This window comes from Lepeophtheirus salmonis, chromosome 12, assembly GCF_016086655.4.
Source record: "Lepeophtheirus salmonis chromosome 12, UVic_Lsal_1.4, whole genome shotgun sequence".
NCBI classification, from domain to species: Eukaryota; Metazoa; Arthropoda; class Copepoda; order Siphonostomatoida; family Caligidae; genus Lepeophtheirus; species Lepeophtheirus salmonis.
The window spans coordinates 10,740,572-10,757,162 of record NC_052142.2 but is presented as its reverse complement, the minus strand read 5'-3'; the positions used below and the strand labels follow the sequence as shown (position 1 = coordinate 10,757,162).

Genomic DNA, 16,591 nt, shown 5'->3' with positions numbered 1-16,591 from the left:
TACCGAGGGTATCTATTTTAATTTCCTTTTGTGATTACATAACCAACGCAGTCGTTCTATCTATTTCAGGCAAATTATTTATCTTCAAGGAACATCACTAAAATTAAAAAACAACTTACTTAATTTCCGTGGACATGGCCGGGGCATATTTTGTAGTTCCTGTTAAGGAAGAGGATCAAAATAAGTTAACAATGGTTTCCCCATATATGGCATAAATAAATTCCTTCGGGTGTTTTTTGGACCTCGAAATGTGTGTGAAACTTATGCACACTTAATTATCAGGTATATGATCCACATACGCCTGTGACAAATTGACACAAAGATGACATTTTACTTGGCCTTAGAGATTAATAAAGGCTCTTCAGCCATAGCCTGTTTCTGTTACAATAGTGCTCTCTGTTCAATGAGAAAATTTATAATTTGGTTGTTGTTTATCTACAATGTTACATGCTATTTCACTATTTACAATTCCAGGCTCATAACTATCGTTTGTCACTTTTTTGGAATCTTTTCATGAGTAGAACCTTGTGAAGTAACATATCTTCCTCAAATGTTTTTTTCCTGAAAACTTGAAATTTCTTTAATAGTAAAATTTGATGATTCCCGGATACTCTTTTTTAATTCAAAATGATGATATAGGAAAAATCACAAAACCATTAGTGATGAAGATAATTTATTTTTTGTAAATTTGTTAACAACTTTGTTAATTACTTTGAGATAGTGTTGATTTTTCCATAGTGACTACCTTTTCACTTTGATATTTACACTACTTTGGTTGAATAAACTATATCCTACTTACTTTTTTTTTATTGAAATATTTTAGTAATATATGTCCATGGTAATTAAATTGAAAGAAAACTACAAAGTATTTTGTAGTAGTATTTATAAGTAAATACTTTTCAACTATTATAATTAATCATTGTTGTACGATAATAGTCCGATAGCGAATGAATTCAAAATATTAAAAAAAAAAGTACTCTAGATGTGCATATTATGAATTATGGGAGGGAGATTTGAAATTTGGGAACCTATGATTAAAAAAAATGAGACTGATTCACATCCCAAATTAAGGACCGACACAACCAAAACAAAAAAAATGATATCTTTAATGAATAATTTCTACACCATCAAATCCATTGACCATTAATTATCAATATGTTCAAACTATCTGTACCAAAGAAGACCTCCTTCTACATATATTAAAGTTTTAAAACTTTGTTAATAGTCAAAAACAATTCACAATTCCATTACCCGAAGGTCTATTGGCACATCTAAATATAATGTCGACTCCACATTCGCTCAGGTTAACATCAAACTTTTTTGACTTAAACGTCTTCCCGTTATCTCACATTTCTTCAAGAGGTCCCATTTGATTAAAAAAACTCGCTCTTTTTTTGGCACACTTCCCAACTCTCTCGACATAGCAAATTTGCTTGGTCCACAATTGACAAAGATTATAAATTTTTTATATCGAACATGCATAAAGTCGAATGAAACTCTTTACCATTATTTTTCCACTGATAATGCCCTGCTTTTGTTCCTCTTCGGTGCAGGAGCAATGGAACTACACTCGCTGCATGATTTTACGACTCACTCAGCCACATTTGATGGAACACTTATGACAGTTTTCCTGGCAATGTGTAAGGTGATCTTTATACCTCTATGATGTAGTGCCTGGGTTTTCTGTACTATCTCTTCCTCGTCATCCTTTTCACTTTTTAAGTCAACTAGCCATGCTTTTGGCATTGTATTATTAATTATTATTATTTATTACAGGGTATGACGTCATTGTCGTTACATTAAAATAGTAAACATAATTAACATAATGTTTTATATGTGTTAGTATTTCCCCATAATAAAATATGATGACTCAAAAAATACAAAATCTAACAAGAATCATTGAAAATGTAAATTTTTTAAAAAGGTCAATTATAAAAATAGAATATTTTTTTATAATTTTCTATTATATTCTTTATCATTATGAATGATTAATAAGTTATAAGGGTCTAAAGGAAATTGTCGTTTTTCATAATTTCTTAGCTTAATAATGAAAATATTTCGAAATCAAAAAAAGATACTAAACCAATATAAACATTTTTATCATTTAAAAAAACACTTTTACATCAGTTTTGTTAATTGTACTTCAATTTGGTGATTGTCTTAATGATAAAAAATGACTATGAATGATAAAAGCCCCAAGTTACTATAATTTCAAATTTTTCTGAAACATGATGATTCAAATAAAAACCGAGATCAGTTTTTGATTCTGAGCTCAAAGATAAATTATATTTTTGGCTTGGTGTTATATGTACATGTGATAATGAAAAAAAAGCTTTTGCAAAATCAATGACCATTATCGATTCATTCCCATTATTATTATCTAAAAGTGTATGCAAATTAAAGGGACAATATTCACCTGCTTTTCTTTAAAAAAACATATTGGAAAGGATGTAATATTTAACATAAATTTATCCATTCGATTCGCTAACATATAAAAACAAAAATTATATAAGCGCTTTGTATTGTTGAGGGTCTTAAATTCTTTAGATATCCAGGCTTCTTATTAATTTTAAGAATCAATAATATTCTTCCGTTAGATGAAAATTCACAAAAATAACTAATAAACATAGCCTTCTTGTAAAAACTAAGTAATATAAGTGTTAAGTATAATACATATTTCTTGTAAACTTCAAAAGTTCATTCAGATTGACCTTAGTATTTTTATTTCATCCAGAGCCATGAATAATCGTTATCTTCTTCTGATACGATCAAACTGTTATCTCTATGGCATATCGAAACCTTACAAAATTTGCAATTAATAGCCTACACATTACGGACATGTTTTGAGCAATTACATTAAAAATAATTATAAAGACCAAAGGAAGGATGCCTTTATGCCAGAACTTGTCTGCGTATGTAAAATCTTGTGCTCAGTTAGATAAGGGCATATGGGTAAGTACATGCAACACTTTTCTCATCCCTCTATGGTTTATGTACACTGCAACACTGTTGCCATTTCTAAATTATTTTTAGTCCAAAGGTATTTTAGCATTTTAACTAGCTCCTAACCTCATATTTTTTTTTATTAAAGTAGATCCTAATCACTCTTTCTTAGCCAAAAATACTTATACAAATATGAACCAATAATTTTACAGCTATCCCTAGCTTCATATTATTTTATTAAATCATCTTTGTCTTTGTGTTTATTTACCGAAACTTCTTGAACGCCAATGTTATTTATACTTATTGAGAAAGTATCATTGGATAAGAAGATACGACCGAAGTATCTGTGTTATAGAGTGATAACTGTCATCGTTTAATATCTAATTTAAAACAATTTTGACTTGGAAGATAAAGAGTAAGGGAAGACAGCTTGAGAAAAAAATAAGCAGATAGACTTCATTAGAATAAAAAATTTATATATATTAACTCACTCCTCTCCTCAAGTATCGGCTACTAATAATTTGAAAAACACTATCAAACTTTGATGAAAGCAATCGATTTTTTATATGAAAGATTTACATTTAAATAAATAATTCGGGGAAAAAATAAAAAAATAATTTATATTTTGAATTTTCTGCTAACTTTATAAGAAAGAAATAATTTAAAAACAATATACTACTTACTAATTTTATGCGAAGTACTTAAATGTAATGTTGTGAAGAATATGATGAATCGATATTTAAACATTTTGTAGAAAATTATCTCAAAAAGTAAAAGAAAAAAAAAATTAACATAAAACAAAATAGAGATAAGCTAATAAAATAAAGTTTTATAAGCTTTATCTGCCAAAATTATATTATATTTGCAGGTAGAATTGCATACTAAATTTCAGGCCTCTTGTTTTCAATAATTTCTCTTTTGCCGCTGCCTTTATTTACTCTCAATTTCAATTGGCTTACTATTTAATAGAAAGCAACTAAATTATGAAAATTAGAAAGCAATGAAATCTAAGAGTAATTTCTATCTTTGACCTTCAAGAGGGCCTTTCTTTATTTTTGAAAGTTGATATATGAAATAAAATCATAATATAGAGCCTTTATACATTTTATTATAAAACAACAAATCCATAAATTTTTATTAAGTTTAGTATTTGACCTGACAAAAGATGATAGTACAAGAGATAATTAACGGATTTTCATTTAATATTTGACAAACTGTCACTATTTTTTAAGAAAGAAGATGTGACACATTTTGTTATTTTTACATTAAATGAAGAAATAATATATTAAATCGTCTGTGGGAGGTTTTTTATTTATTTCAGGTCTGAGGATCCTTGTGGAGAGATATTAAAGGAGCATGTAAAATGATACGTTTGTAAATATATACCCTTTTAAATCTAGTGTACATTAATTTCTATATTTATTTAATTATGTTTGAAAAATTAGCTTTTGATGAACCATTGTAAAAATTATCGGAGCCCTAGTTTATGGCAATGATAGTTAGGATATTCCATCTAATGACACCCAAAGTAACAATTTATTTTAATATGATGAAACTCTGTGTAAAGTAGTTAGTACTTTATATGGGTAATTCCATGGAAAATGTACATTTTAATCAATTATTTCATCTCATTTTAATAAAATTTAGAATTTGAAATAATCTATTATTGGGAAATGCAACTTTAGAAATGTAACTCAATCCAGCTCTGAATTTTCATCACCTTTTCAGGATGAATTTGATTACAAATTGTCTTGAAGATATTGGATGCAAATAATACATCATTTGATAGTTATACACTCAAATTATTTTTTATTTATTATTAATTATGTTTATAAAAAGTATGGATTACCTCCACCATATTTTTGACCTTAAACACCTGAAATATGATATCCTCTGATTTTGATTTAAAAAATATCAGAAATACATACATAGAATCAATATCTTACTGTAGAAAAAAAATATTAGAGTGGAGGGCCTATGGGCTTGCCCCATATAAGAAGCTTAATTTATTCAACTATATAATATTATATTAATTGTTTTTAGATATGCCATGCTTATAAAGACAAGGAAATCCTGAGATTATATATTTATTTACCTGTAATATTCATTCCCAGACATAGTTACTGTTAGAATTTATTTTTTACATAAAATTCAATAGTGTAGTTAAACCATTAGATATATTAATAAAACAAAAGATAAACAATGAAGCTAAGCTTTTAAAAAATAACTACCTTATGCAGTATAATTGGAAGATTGAATGTGCTTTCTAAGTATTTTAAACATAAATAAAATTTTACATGTAATGGCTTTTAGGGGAATAATGTTAGTAGATGTAGTTTTATCAAACTTCAAACTTACTAAATTAATTGTTCACCTACTAAAATAGTAGTTTAGTTTAATATCGTATTCATATATATTTTCGTCCTGGGGAACGTCAACGCATAAAAATCGAAGTGTATTGAAATTTAATTAACTTAACAGTCATAATTGTAAAAAATATTAATTCAAGCTCATTTTCATAAATATTGGAAAAAATAAAAATCAAAGTATAACAAATGTGAAATTACACAAATGAACAAAAAAACTTGATACTCTGATTAGGAATCTGTAATTATTTTTTGTGTCCAATCTAATTTACAAGAATTTTATATTTTAATTTTTTGAGCATTTTATAAGTTTGAGCTAATTATTTAGTAAGAAAAGAAATCCCGTGATCAACAAGAAAATTATTCAATTCATTGCAAAATTATATGTTGAGTTCAAATATATTTTATGTGGGATCATAACAATTTGAGAAATTCAATTTTAAGGTTAAAAACAACCTAATTTTGAAGGGTATTGTTTGAAAAAGAAACATAAGTACGGGTTTATATTCTTAATACAGTAAAGGATATTTTTTGATGCGTAAATAATTGGCCTCTCATTTATAATAAAGTATTTGGTTAAAGGATGTCTAATTCAGTAGTAATATTGATTATATTTTCATTTTTTTGAAGTTGAACTTTCTCGAGTATTAGTGCTGAAATTAATAAAATTATATGACAATGAATTATAATGCATAAAAAATGAAATAAATAATGATAAAAATAAATCGATAAACAATGGTGTTAATTACATAACCCTCCTATTGATTTTTTTCCTGAACAAGTTAGAAAAAAAATCAATATTGTAGCTGAACTAGAGAATTTGGAAAATTCATGATTAGAGCTGTTGCTAAATTTAATTTAAACATGACTTTGATACAGATTGGAGCTTTATTTGATAACCTCTTTCTACTCTGAACAGAACTGTCTTCAATTTGACTACAATATTCTTGTTCATAATATTGAAAATCACTGGTGTTACTTTGTCAATAAATGATGCTAACTTGTAACTTCAATCCCATGTTATGTTAATAATTACCTCAACAACCATCCCTGAGTTATCCGCCATTCTTTTGGTGAAAGTTAAAATAAACGATGCTCGTAGATTCGGAGAATTCATTACATTGGCTTTTTATCCTCACAATGAATTATAAAATCGGATAACGAGGAAGCATACACACACGTGGAAAAGAACAAATTTTTTCAATCTTGGGAGGTATATGTTGTGACAAACAAGGTACCTTACTTTGGAAAAACTAATATATTTTTTCCAAAGTATATAAATACTATATTTTTGTGTTCTTGTATGGATGAGCAATGTCTATTGATTTCCAAAGCTTCTGTCCACATAGATATTGCAAATTGGCCACAATTTTAGGAGTCTACATTAAAAATTGATGAAAACTCACATCAGGGTCCTTTTGACTATTGCTGTAGCTTCCCTTGCAGCCAGGGGCACAGCTCTTGAACCCCATAATTAAATATAGTCCCATCCAATTCTTATGATGACGACTATGAAGACCACTTTTTCAAAATATACTAGTCCATCTTATGCAGAAAAAAGGGCGTGCTATACTTACATTCATTTCCAGATAACTCTAGTCTTCTATGGCTTGTCCTATTCTGACTTACATGTATGCAGTTTGTATATTATTTTCTACCACACACCTTCACTCCCTACACAAGTAACGCAACACTCTAGCCTAGCATAATATGATTAGTTATCAAATTCATCATCCTTCTACAATCTACATCCTCAATGTGACGACTAGGATATGATTAAATTATACAAACGGAAAATAAAAAAATCCAAATCAAAGAAATTAATATAGAAATATCGTCCCTTCTTCTTTCCCAGATACGATAAACTGGTTGTAGAGCCCTTTTGTTTGTCAACACTGGATCTACCATTTCTAAAATTGTCAAGATCTATTAGCACTCTATTTACTAATTTTCAATCCCAACAGGCGCGGGCTGAGCGTTGAATTTTGACGCATATAGTATACCCTGAACTTTTGAATGGTTCAGTGCTTGTTTTGACATTTATTATCATAATTTACTGAAAAAACAATAATTCACTTGTTCGACCTTTCAGGGTATGGAAATTTACACCATTTAAAAGAATTGTTCAGAAAATATATCGTGAAAGGATTAAAAAATGCTCTTTAATTGATAAATCCAAGGCAAATTGAGTGTTGCAAAAACTGCACGCTTCATCATGCTCGATAGAAAATGGTGGACCATAGTTAATGTGCACAAACCCAACGTAAGAGTAAGAAAAAGAGACGAATCCCAAATTCCAATGACTAGTTAGTTCTCAGGACGAAAACAATGACTTCATTAATACATTTACTTCTTCACTAGAAGAAAATGAAGAGTCGATAAACGCGTAGAAATCATAATATCACTTTTTGCCCAATCATTTGCAATTTGAGAATGGAATTCAATTAGTACTCCTCGGAAAGATAAATAGTGATATGATTGAATGACGATTTGGAGTGTAGATACAAATAGGAGGAGGAATTGTTTTAATAATGTCCAACAATTCTTAAATTCTCAGAAATTGACTGTAATAAAGTTGTGAATCTTATCCCTGAGGAATCCCCAGAAAACATTTTGAAGAATATTCATTATTATCTGATCTAGCTGATTAAATACTAAGAAATATATATATGAAGCAATCTATATGAATTTTCATGACAAAGTTTTTGAAAAAGAATCTTATTTATATCAGATTAATCGAGGATGATATGTTAATCCATCTTATTTAATTATCCCTATTTGCTACTTGTCTTACAATTGAGAAAAAATCATCGATTAACCAAAGAAATAAAAAATTTATTTATAAAATCAAGGAATGTTATACAATTTTTTCATTAATTCTTTAAAGAACAAATTAATAAAAAATTGAATCGATGTCAAAAATTATTTATTATGTGCTAATGTGGACATGTACTGAAAAATAAAATTGTTATATACATCCTACAAGTATTTTTTTTTTAAAATTCTTTTTTTTCTGTTTTTTTTCTGAAATGAATGAAAAAAGGCATCAAAATTTGAAGAAAAATATGTAAATTAGATCTAGATAGATTAAAACTATTATTAAAATATTGAATTGAACATGTTACTCCCTTATCTATATAATTCATTCTGAAAGTAAGGATTAACAGTGGGTATGTATTGGCATTACACAAGTCAACAAACATTTAGCTGTTCAAAAATATTTGAAATTCCGTATTCTAGCAATTGATTACAAATCAGTAGCTACTTTTTTCTTATTAAATATAGTTTTTGATAATTTTTTGAGTATTTTGACTGTTTATGAAAGTTCAACACAACTTTTGAGTAAGGAAAAAAAAATTAGTAATCAAGATGAAAATCAGTTATTTACAAAATTTGAAACTATTACGTATTTTTTGTTTCTGGGCACTCCAATATATAATATTCTAAATTTATGACATTTCTCCTTCTCAAGTTACCTTATGAATATAATGTCATGTGCATCTCAAATTACAGATGTCATAACCTTTTCAGCCGATTTTTATGCTTTTGAGTGCTTTGGACGAGGTTCACCAGTTGCTGTCTATTCAAATGATGATTGTTTTGATCCATGTTTTAGCTATTGAGACATACCGACACAAAAATTCCAGTTCGTTACGTTTACATATGGCCAAATACTCCACATAATCATCAGCAAGTTTTTGTTTATGGTAAAGAGTGAGTAACTCATTTTGAACAGAGCTTTCTCATGGACAAATGTTCGAGCAAATTAAAATTACACGTTCTTGTTATATTTTTAAGATGTCAGTTACTCTCTCACCTTCACTTTCTTATCATTCAAAACGATTACATGGATTTTGTTATTGTTTTCTGTTGTTGCCTCCTGATTTGACGTTCACTGGATTCTGCATCATTGGTGTCTCTTTGACCACCTTTGAAGTCGGCAAACAAACGTTTAATTGTTGTTTCTGATGGACAAGAGTCTCCATAATACTTTTGAATCCATTGCTTAGCTTGAACGGTATGTTTTCCCATCAAGAAGCACTGTAAGATTAAAACACGAAATTTTTTTGATTTATTGTTTTGGAAAAAGCAAAAGTAACGTCACTTTTAGCACAATAATTGAAAAACCAGTGGTATCTATGTTTGAAGCCATGTACTTTTCCGTCCATTTATTAACTAATATTAATATAAAAAAATATTTTGGCTTATACGTAGGTATAAAAAATGGCATTACTGATCCACGCCACAACCCAATACTATAGCATAACACGACGGAATACCTATGTACCACAAATATTTTAGGGCTGATTTGAACTATAAATTGTGAAATCAATTGGTATGAATTTTAAGATAATTTAGTGTAGGGGTTAATATAGAACCATAATTATGTACCTTTACTTTATATTAGATCATTTCGCTTAAAATATGACATTGGTACATATCATTTAAAGAAGTCAATTTTCTCTAAATTTATTTAACAGTGATATGTATTACTAGACATCCCTATTTGAGAATCTTTCTGACGATTGGTAACATCCCCAAATGTTAACATTAAATTATTAATTAAAATAAAGTAACTTTATGTTCAATTGAAGACAATAAATCCTAGAGATTTCCTAGATATGTCCCAGCGAGCCACTCTTCCAATTAATTAAAACTGAACTGTAAAAGTGATTACGCTTCCTAAAATAATCGAAGAGTTCTACTGATAGAAGACAAATGTCTTTGGATTTTGACATTTATTTTGATCAGAAGATTCCTTATATCTAACCAAAAGATGTTCAAAAATATATTAAATGATTTCTTAGATAAAGTAATTGGCCTATTTTTACTCACAATTTCAAAGGTCCTTAATCGTGATGTTATAGAAAGTTAAAACTATCATGATTGTTTAATACTATCTTTATCTTGAACATTGAAAGTTGAACATAAATCAAGGCATGTTTTTTTTTAAATGAAGCTTTTTATTGTTCCAATAAATGGAATGAACGAATCGAAAACGTCCGGGGTTCTTTGACCTAATGTATCCAAACCTAAATTCTTCGTAGCTTAAAATCTGAAAATGACAATCTTTTCAACTTCACCTCCTGTTCAATGAGCTTGAGTACGACTGGATCCAATTTGCTATATTACTTTTGGACATTCCTTTTATCTCTTATCTTTTTAAACTATTTGTCTAAAAAGATTGCTTTGAACTTTCTTACTTCTCAATTTCTTAGTTCAATTGATTCAGTCATAAAATGCTTCAGAATTTCGATAAGTCCTTCAAATAAATTCTAATTTAATGGGAACCCTGTATTTTTAAAACCTCAATTCTTGTTATCCCAAAAACTACTCTGGCAATATAAAATATATTCACAAATTGCATTTCTACTATTTCTATTCTTCTCCATTATCTTGTCTACTTTTATATACAGTGAAAACCTTTTCCAATATATTTATTAAATAAGGAAGGCAGATACTTTTACTGTGATTTTCGGTTCAGCTTTCTTTATCTTTAGCTATCACTTGTCGCTTTATAATTCCAGCGAAACTAGCTCTATAAACTTCATTGCAAGGACTTTTATTTCCAATTACGCTGATATGATCTTTACTCCCTTTCAACTCTATGGCGGCACTACAGGATTCAGGTGGCCCACATAGCCCTTGTTTATTTTGGTTAACTCTTATTTAAAAAACAACAACTCATAATTGGTATATTATTTTTCTGTACATTTTCTTCATCTACAATTTTATTTGTAGAACATTAAGTCTTAGTAGACTCATCCTTTTTTTCTATTTTTTTTTCTCCAATTGACTTAGAGATATGAATGAATTGAGCGTTAATATTTTTTCTACACAAACATATTACTATCACTGTACCACGCAACCATCAGCACCAAAAAGAAAAAAGAAGTAAAATAAATACCTTGCTCATGGAGTTTTTATATGACTAGATAAGACCAAATGATTAAGTAAATAATACAAAAAAGGATTAGTGGTGCGGAGTCTTCTTCAGTATTAAATTTACTTCATAAAAAGTGTGTTTCTCACTTCTCATATAATTGGAAATTAATCATTAGCGTAGTTTATTAGTAATTCCATGTATAAGTAAGCAGTTTATTATGTTAAAAGAGGTATGTAAATAAATAACTTAATTCAAGTTGACTATATTGACCAAAAAATTGATTTTTTCTGTTAATTAAGTTAGTAGCAAATATGAAATAAATTAATAAATATTGATATTTTTAGTTTTAGATATGGGTAAAAATAACGTGGGTATTGTTCTTAATTGCAAGACATAATCTGCTTTGAGTGAAGAACTCGATTAAAAAACGAAATCATCAGTATATATATTTCGTAAGAATGAAGAATTCTTCAAAAAAAGGAAACGGGCTATACGGCATGATTTGAAACCAGGCTAGGTTCACAATACCTCGCAATTATAGGTGCATTCGTATGAATGGAAATAATTTTTTCGGCAGCTGGCCATATTTGGACAACTAATCGGTCTTGTTTATTACCGGAAATTATAGACCAGCTTATCTTTTTTGCGGGAAAAATGTATAAATTCAGGAATAATAGTATTATATAAACCATGTACACTTTATATAAACCTTTGTTTTGTAGAGAAATTAATTATATTTCGGAATAATTTATTTGTACAGAAAAGAAATTATTAAATAATAAAATATCGAAAAAACTTAAAAAACTACATTAATTTTATTAAAAAATTATTTTTAACTATTATACCGTACCAAACCGTGTGCCGTGAAGTGTGAACCACGGTTTGTACCAAACCACATGTTTAGCGTAATGTCCTAGGTATATTAGATGGTCGATCAATTAATTTCAAATGTGCTGTGGTATGTTCCCTTCATTTTGTCGATTCAGATTTTAGAAAGACTTCCGAATGGTTGTAAGAGTTGTTTAAGTGGAAGCTTCTATTTCCGACAGTAGTGCTCCCAAAAGTTTGATAGAACACCATATTTATCAAAAGAAGTACTTAAGTCAAGAACTTCAATTGTGAAAGTAAAAGAAATAACTTTCAATGAAAATATTGCAATCTGCAAGATAAATCGTGATTTTTTTCCCGCAAGATAGGATATTCAGTCTTAAAATTATTGAACTCAATTTTATCATAAAAATAGTCAAAGTAAAAGATAGTATAACTTTAAATTTTTTTAAATTAGAAAAGTGTAAAAAAGGTAAATTGAATTAGTCATAATTTGATAATATAATAAGTGCTTCAATGGAAATCATTTAAAATTATGTTTGAGCCACGAAATTATATTAAAATATACTTAAGGGTTTGGGAAACAGGTCTTTATAAGATCGTTCTATTCGTTCAAAATTTCAGCAAGAAAATTCGATTTTCTTCTTGATTGCAGTGTTTTGAATGTAATTTAATCTTTGATTATGTTTAGTTAGCTCTTGCCATTTCATTAGGGGAAGGATTCTCTAAGTTAAAATTTTTCTTATATTTGCTACGCATTTCCAGGATAAATTGATGATTTGAGGACTGCTATTAGTTATGAAGGGCTTCCCTCTGACCAAATTGAATTTAAAACCATCCTTAGCTTCCATTTTATGTTTTACCATATCGATTAGTGAAAAGTCAACTTTTACGAGTCCTTTAAACCATGAAAAGATCAAACTTTTCCACATTGTTTCTATCGACATAACTCCAAAATCAATCTAAATTTTTGGATAGGAGATACTCTTCCATGTGATTCGAGTTGCCCTGCTATGCATTAAGAACAGTTGGCATTTCTCATTCATTTTTTTTCACCAATTTTTCGTTGAATTCTTTAACCCGAAGCAAGTGTATGACTTTTGGAAGAACAAGTGAATTCTAAGTTTGAATTATAGCAAGTAATTTGTTCCTAATGTATACCTTAAACACAGTTTGCTTCTATTTTCTACTATCTTTTTAGGTTATTCTTAACAAATCACGTGTTCATCTATAATGTAGTGCCAAGTATTTTTAATTTAGGAACTATCCCTAATGTCTGCCCTTTGAAGATTTGAGCAGAGTTAGGTAAGACAAGATACAGCCCGATGTAGTGTTGTGCTCCTTCGATGATACTTATCGTTTCATTAATGAATCTTTGAATTTCAATTGCTAAACCGGCATATAAATTTGTCATATTGTCCGCGTATGCCTCTATGTTGTGGCACAGATTGTCAATGGTTGTACCTTTAATTTTAAGGGAAGATACTATTTTCCTTAGTAGCTGATCTACTGAAATTATGAAGAGACTAGCGGCCAGGGGGTCTCCTTGTCGGCAACCTCTCTGAACTTTAAAAAAACTTTCACTTCGTCTGCATTCGGCATGTACATTTTGTAAATAGATAACAATCATTTGAATGTAGTTACTTCCAACCCCGTACCTATTCTAACACTCCAAGATGTGTTGGTGTGAGATACTATCAAAGGCTTTCAAGAAGTCAATTGCCATAACAGCGACGTTTTCTTTCCCTTCCAAAGAGTACATTATTCCCTGAATGGCATCCTCCATGTCTCCCTTTTATGAATCCTTTTTGTGCCTTGTGAATGATAAGTAGTAAGACTTTACGGGCTCGATAGGAGAGAATGCCACTGTATTTTTAGGATTTGTTCAGCATGGTGTGGAGTCATTAATTTTCTATAAATGTAGTATCTTTTCCGTTCTTGGGTAAATACTTTAAAGTTCCAAAGCAAATGTGCTCATAAAAACTAACTTTCTCTTCCACTTCTTAGTATACTCTTTTTTTTTTTTTTTTTTTTTTGTAATGCATAATGTAGTCGCAAATTTCTTCTGTTGTTATTTCTGCTTCTAAATTTTTTTTTACAAAGATAAGTCAATTTAAGGTGTAACCCATGGCGTCGAGCATCATCAATTTGTATTGTGGGATTAAAACTTGTGTCATGAGCAATACCAAAACCAATAGTGTTTCCATTACCATCCTTACATATCCGGCAGTGGTATAGATTTTGCTAGAAATCTATAATTCTTCTAATGATTTTGACATTTACTTTGTTATTAATAGTGATTTACATTCCATCAGTAGAGATATATCTATCCTGTGCACAATTGTATATAGCAACTTCCACATTAGGAAAAAGGGGTGATTATCTATTTGATTAAACTCCACGTCTGGCTTATGTTTTGTAACATAAAGTTATGCCATATTGAACTGAATTCTCATGTCAGACCAAGAAAATATTATTGGGATCAATATATTATTTCTCTATTATCATTTTGTATTTATAATTTATTGTTGTTAATAGTTATATCATTCTAATTGTTTAACTTCGTGTATTTAACATAAATGTATGATGGTTTATTTTTTAGTATGTAGATTATATTTAATTTAAGCAGTCTTTTTTAAACTTGGAACTTCTAATTTATTTTGAAATACTCTACTTTGTCGTATCATTAGTTATTATTCTGAGAATATGGATCATAATGAATTACAATTTCATGGAGTGTGACGTTTTCAAATCAACTGTAACGGATAAAAAACGTCTAAGTCAATTATACGTACTATATCTTCATTAAACATTTTGCTAATAAATGGTTTCGTTATACCCTCAAAAATAATAATAAAGCAGGCAGATTATAATCACATCAGTTTTTTTAACAGTGATAGCATAAGTCTTTCATCCCCCCTTCTCCTTGCATGCGTTTTTCTCTACAGGAATATCAACTTTGGTCAGATTCCAGTAAATTACAAAAGATAATTAATTTTGCAAGGTAGTTCTTTATTATTTTATCATACTCCTCAGATTTCACGAGTAAAAAGCTACAATGTCTACTCCATATTCTCTGCACTCTTTCGTTATTTGCAGTCATTCTTAAAATGTTCTTCTTTTCCTACGAACTGATGATAGAGTGGTAAGTCTTTATCTTTTAAAATCCCAGTCTAAGATTAGTGGTCTTTTATTTGAAATAACAGTATATTCATCACTTGCTCGCAAAATTTAACCCAGGTAGTAAAATGAATAAGAAACAACCGCATTTGGAAAGTTTCTTTGCGAAAGGGAAAATGCACAATAAAGAGATAAAAGAGCATCCCACCACTTCGAAGAAAAGTAATTTTTTGTAGTAGACAGTACCAGGAGTCCTACTTGAAGTATGGATATATAGCAACAGGTAATTACTTCACACCAACCCTAATCTGTAAAATATGCAGCGTCCATTTCTTAAAACATCTTAGCCAGTTCGAGACCAAGCACCTAGCAATAAAAGGCAAGGGCCGGAGTATTATTAGAAAAAACAATAACATAAAGACATAGTACAGAAGAAATTACTTATAGCTCAAGAGTATATATGAGATGGCATATTTAATTGCACAAGCTAAAAAGCCACGCTCATTGGCGAAACCTTATAAAATCTGCTACTATAGCTATGAGTCGGGCCATGCATAGGCATAAATTAGCCCGTGAGTTTGGAATCATTACTGCTGTCAAACAGGAATATAGCCCGGTGTATCAAAGATATGGCTCAGGATATGACGTATCAGCTGGTGGATAAAATAAAAAGAGGAAAATATACTTTATAACTAGATGAATCGATAAATATATCTAACTCTACCAAGCTGCTTCTTTTTGTCAGATACAGCTGTGACAGAAAACTAACTTAACATTACATTATTCAAAGGGAATCACTTGCCAGGAAAATGCTTGAACCATAACTTAAACATATTCTCGACACTGCAGTAAAAATTGTAAACTATATAAAAACACATCCAATTAATATATACTGTTTGCAGCTCTGTGTAATGAATTGGGGTCAGAGCATGAGGGACTGCTGTTCCATACCAAAGTCCGATGGTTCTCACAGGGAAAAGTGCTTAGCTGCCTGTATAAACTATGGGACAAGGTTTGTCTTTTTTCTTATGGAGCATGGATACCAGCTCGCCGACCACTTCAACGACCCCGCATAGATAACAAGGATGGTCTATTTGTCATGCATATTAAAAAATTAAATAGACCTAATCTGGCACTGCAAGGTGAAAACACTAACTTCTTGTCAATGAATGACTAAATCTGCGCACTCTAGAAGTTAGGGCGAGTGATAGTGGGGAGTGTTGATATATTTTCTGAGCTGGAAGACTTCATCAAGTCTGTCAAAACAGTACAAAAGTTCATCACAGTGCACCTACAGTATCTCCTGGAACACTTCAACAAGGATTTTGCCGAGTAAACTGCACGGGAGAAATATGACTTGATAATATCATAATTCACCATTACGAGGGCTGATTATCTCATATCCGACCTGAAGGACGCATGGGTTGAGAAGTTTAAATAACAGAAC

At 29.7% G+C, this 16,591-nt stretch overlaps 1 protein-coding gene and 1 long non-coding RNA gene across 17 annotated transcripts in view; both read right to left on the bottom strand.

Moving 5' to 3' along the window:
* The window catches only part of Cals (calsyntenin 1), a 120,404-nt gene extending 115,338 nt beyond the window's left edge, over positions 1-5,066 (bottom strand). For 6 of the 16 annotated variants that reach the window (XR_011782540.1, XM_071892037.1, XM_071892041.1 and 3 more), the window contains exon 1: positions 3,627-3,903. Coding sequence is in view for 12 of the 16 variants with exons in the window: in XM_071892037.1 (XP_071748138.1) it covers positions 3,627-3,690 (64 nt within the window). In the remaining 4 variants the exon portion in view is untranslated. Of the gene's footprint in view, positions 1-3,626; positions 3,904-5,038 lie in introns of those variants that run through there. The other 10 variants (XR_011782538.1, XR_011782539.1, XM_071892034.1 and 7 more) reach the window with 4 other exon arrangements.
* A 1,441-nt stretch (positions 5,067-6,507) lies between these two features.
* Positions 6,508-6,992, bottom strand: LOC139906733 (uncharacterized). The gene is made up of 3 exons (XR_011782554.1): positions 6,887-6,992; positions 6,716-6,830; positions 6,508-6,646 (listed from the first exon to the last, which is right to left on the bottom strand). It is a non-coding gene; the product is annotated as an uncharacterized lncRNA (long non-coding RNA).
* Positions 6,993-16,591: the final 9,599 nt, after the last annotated feature.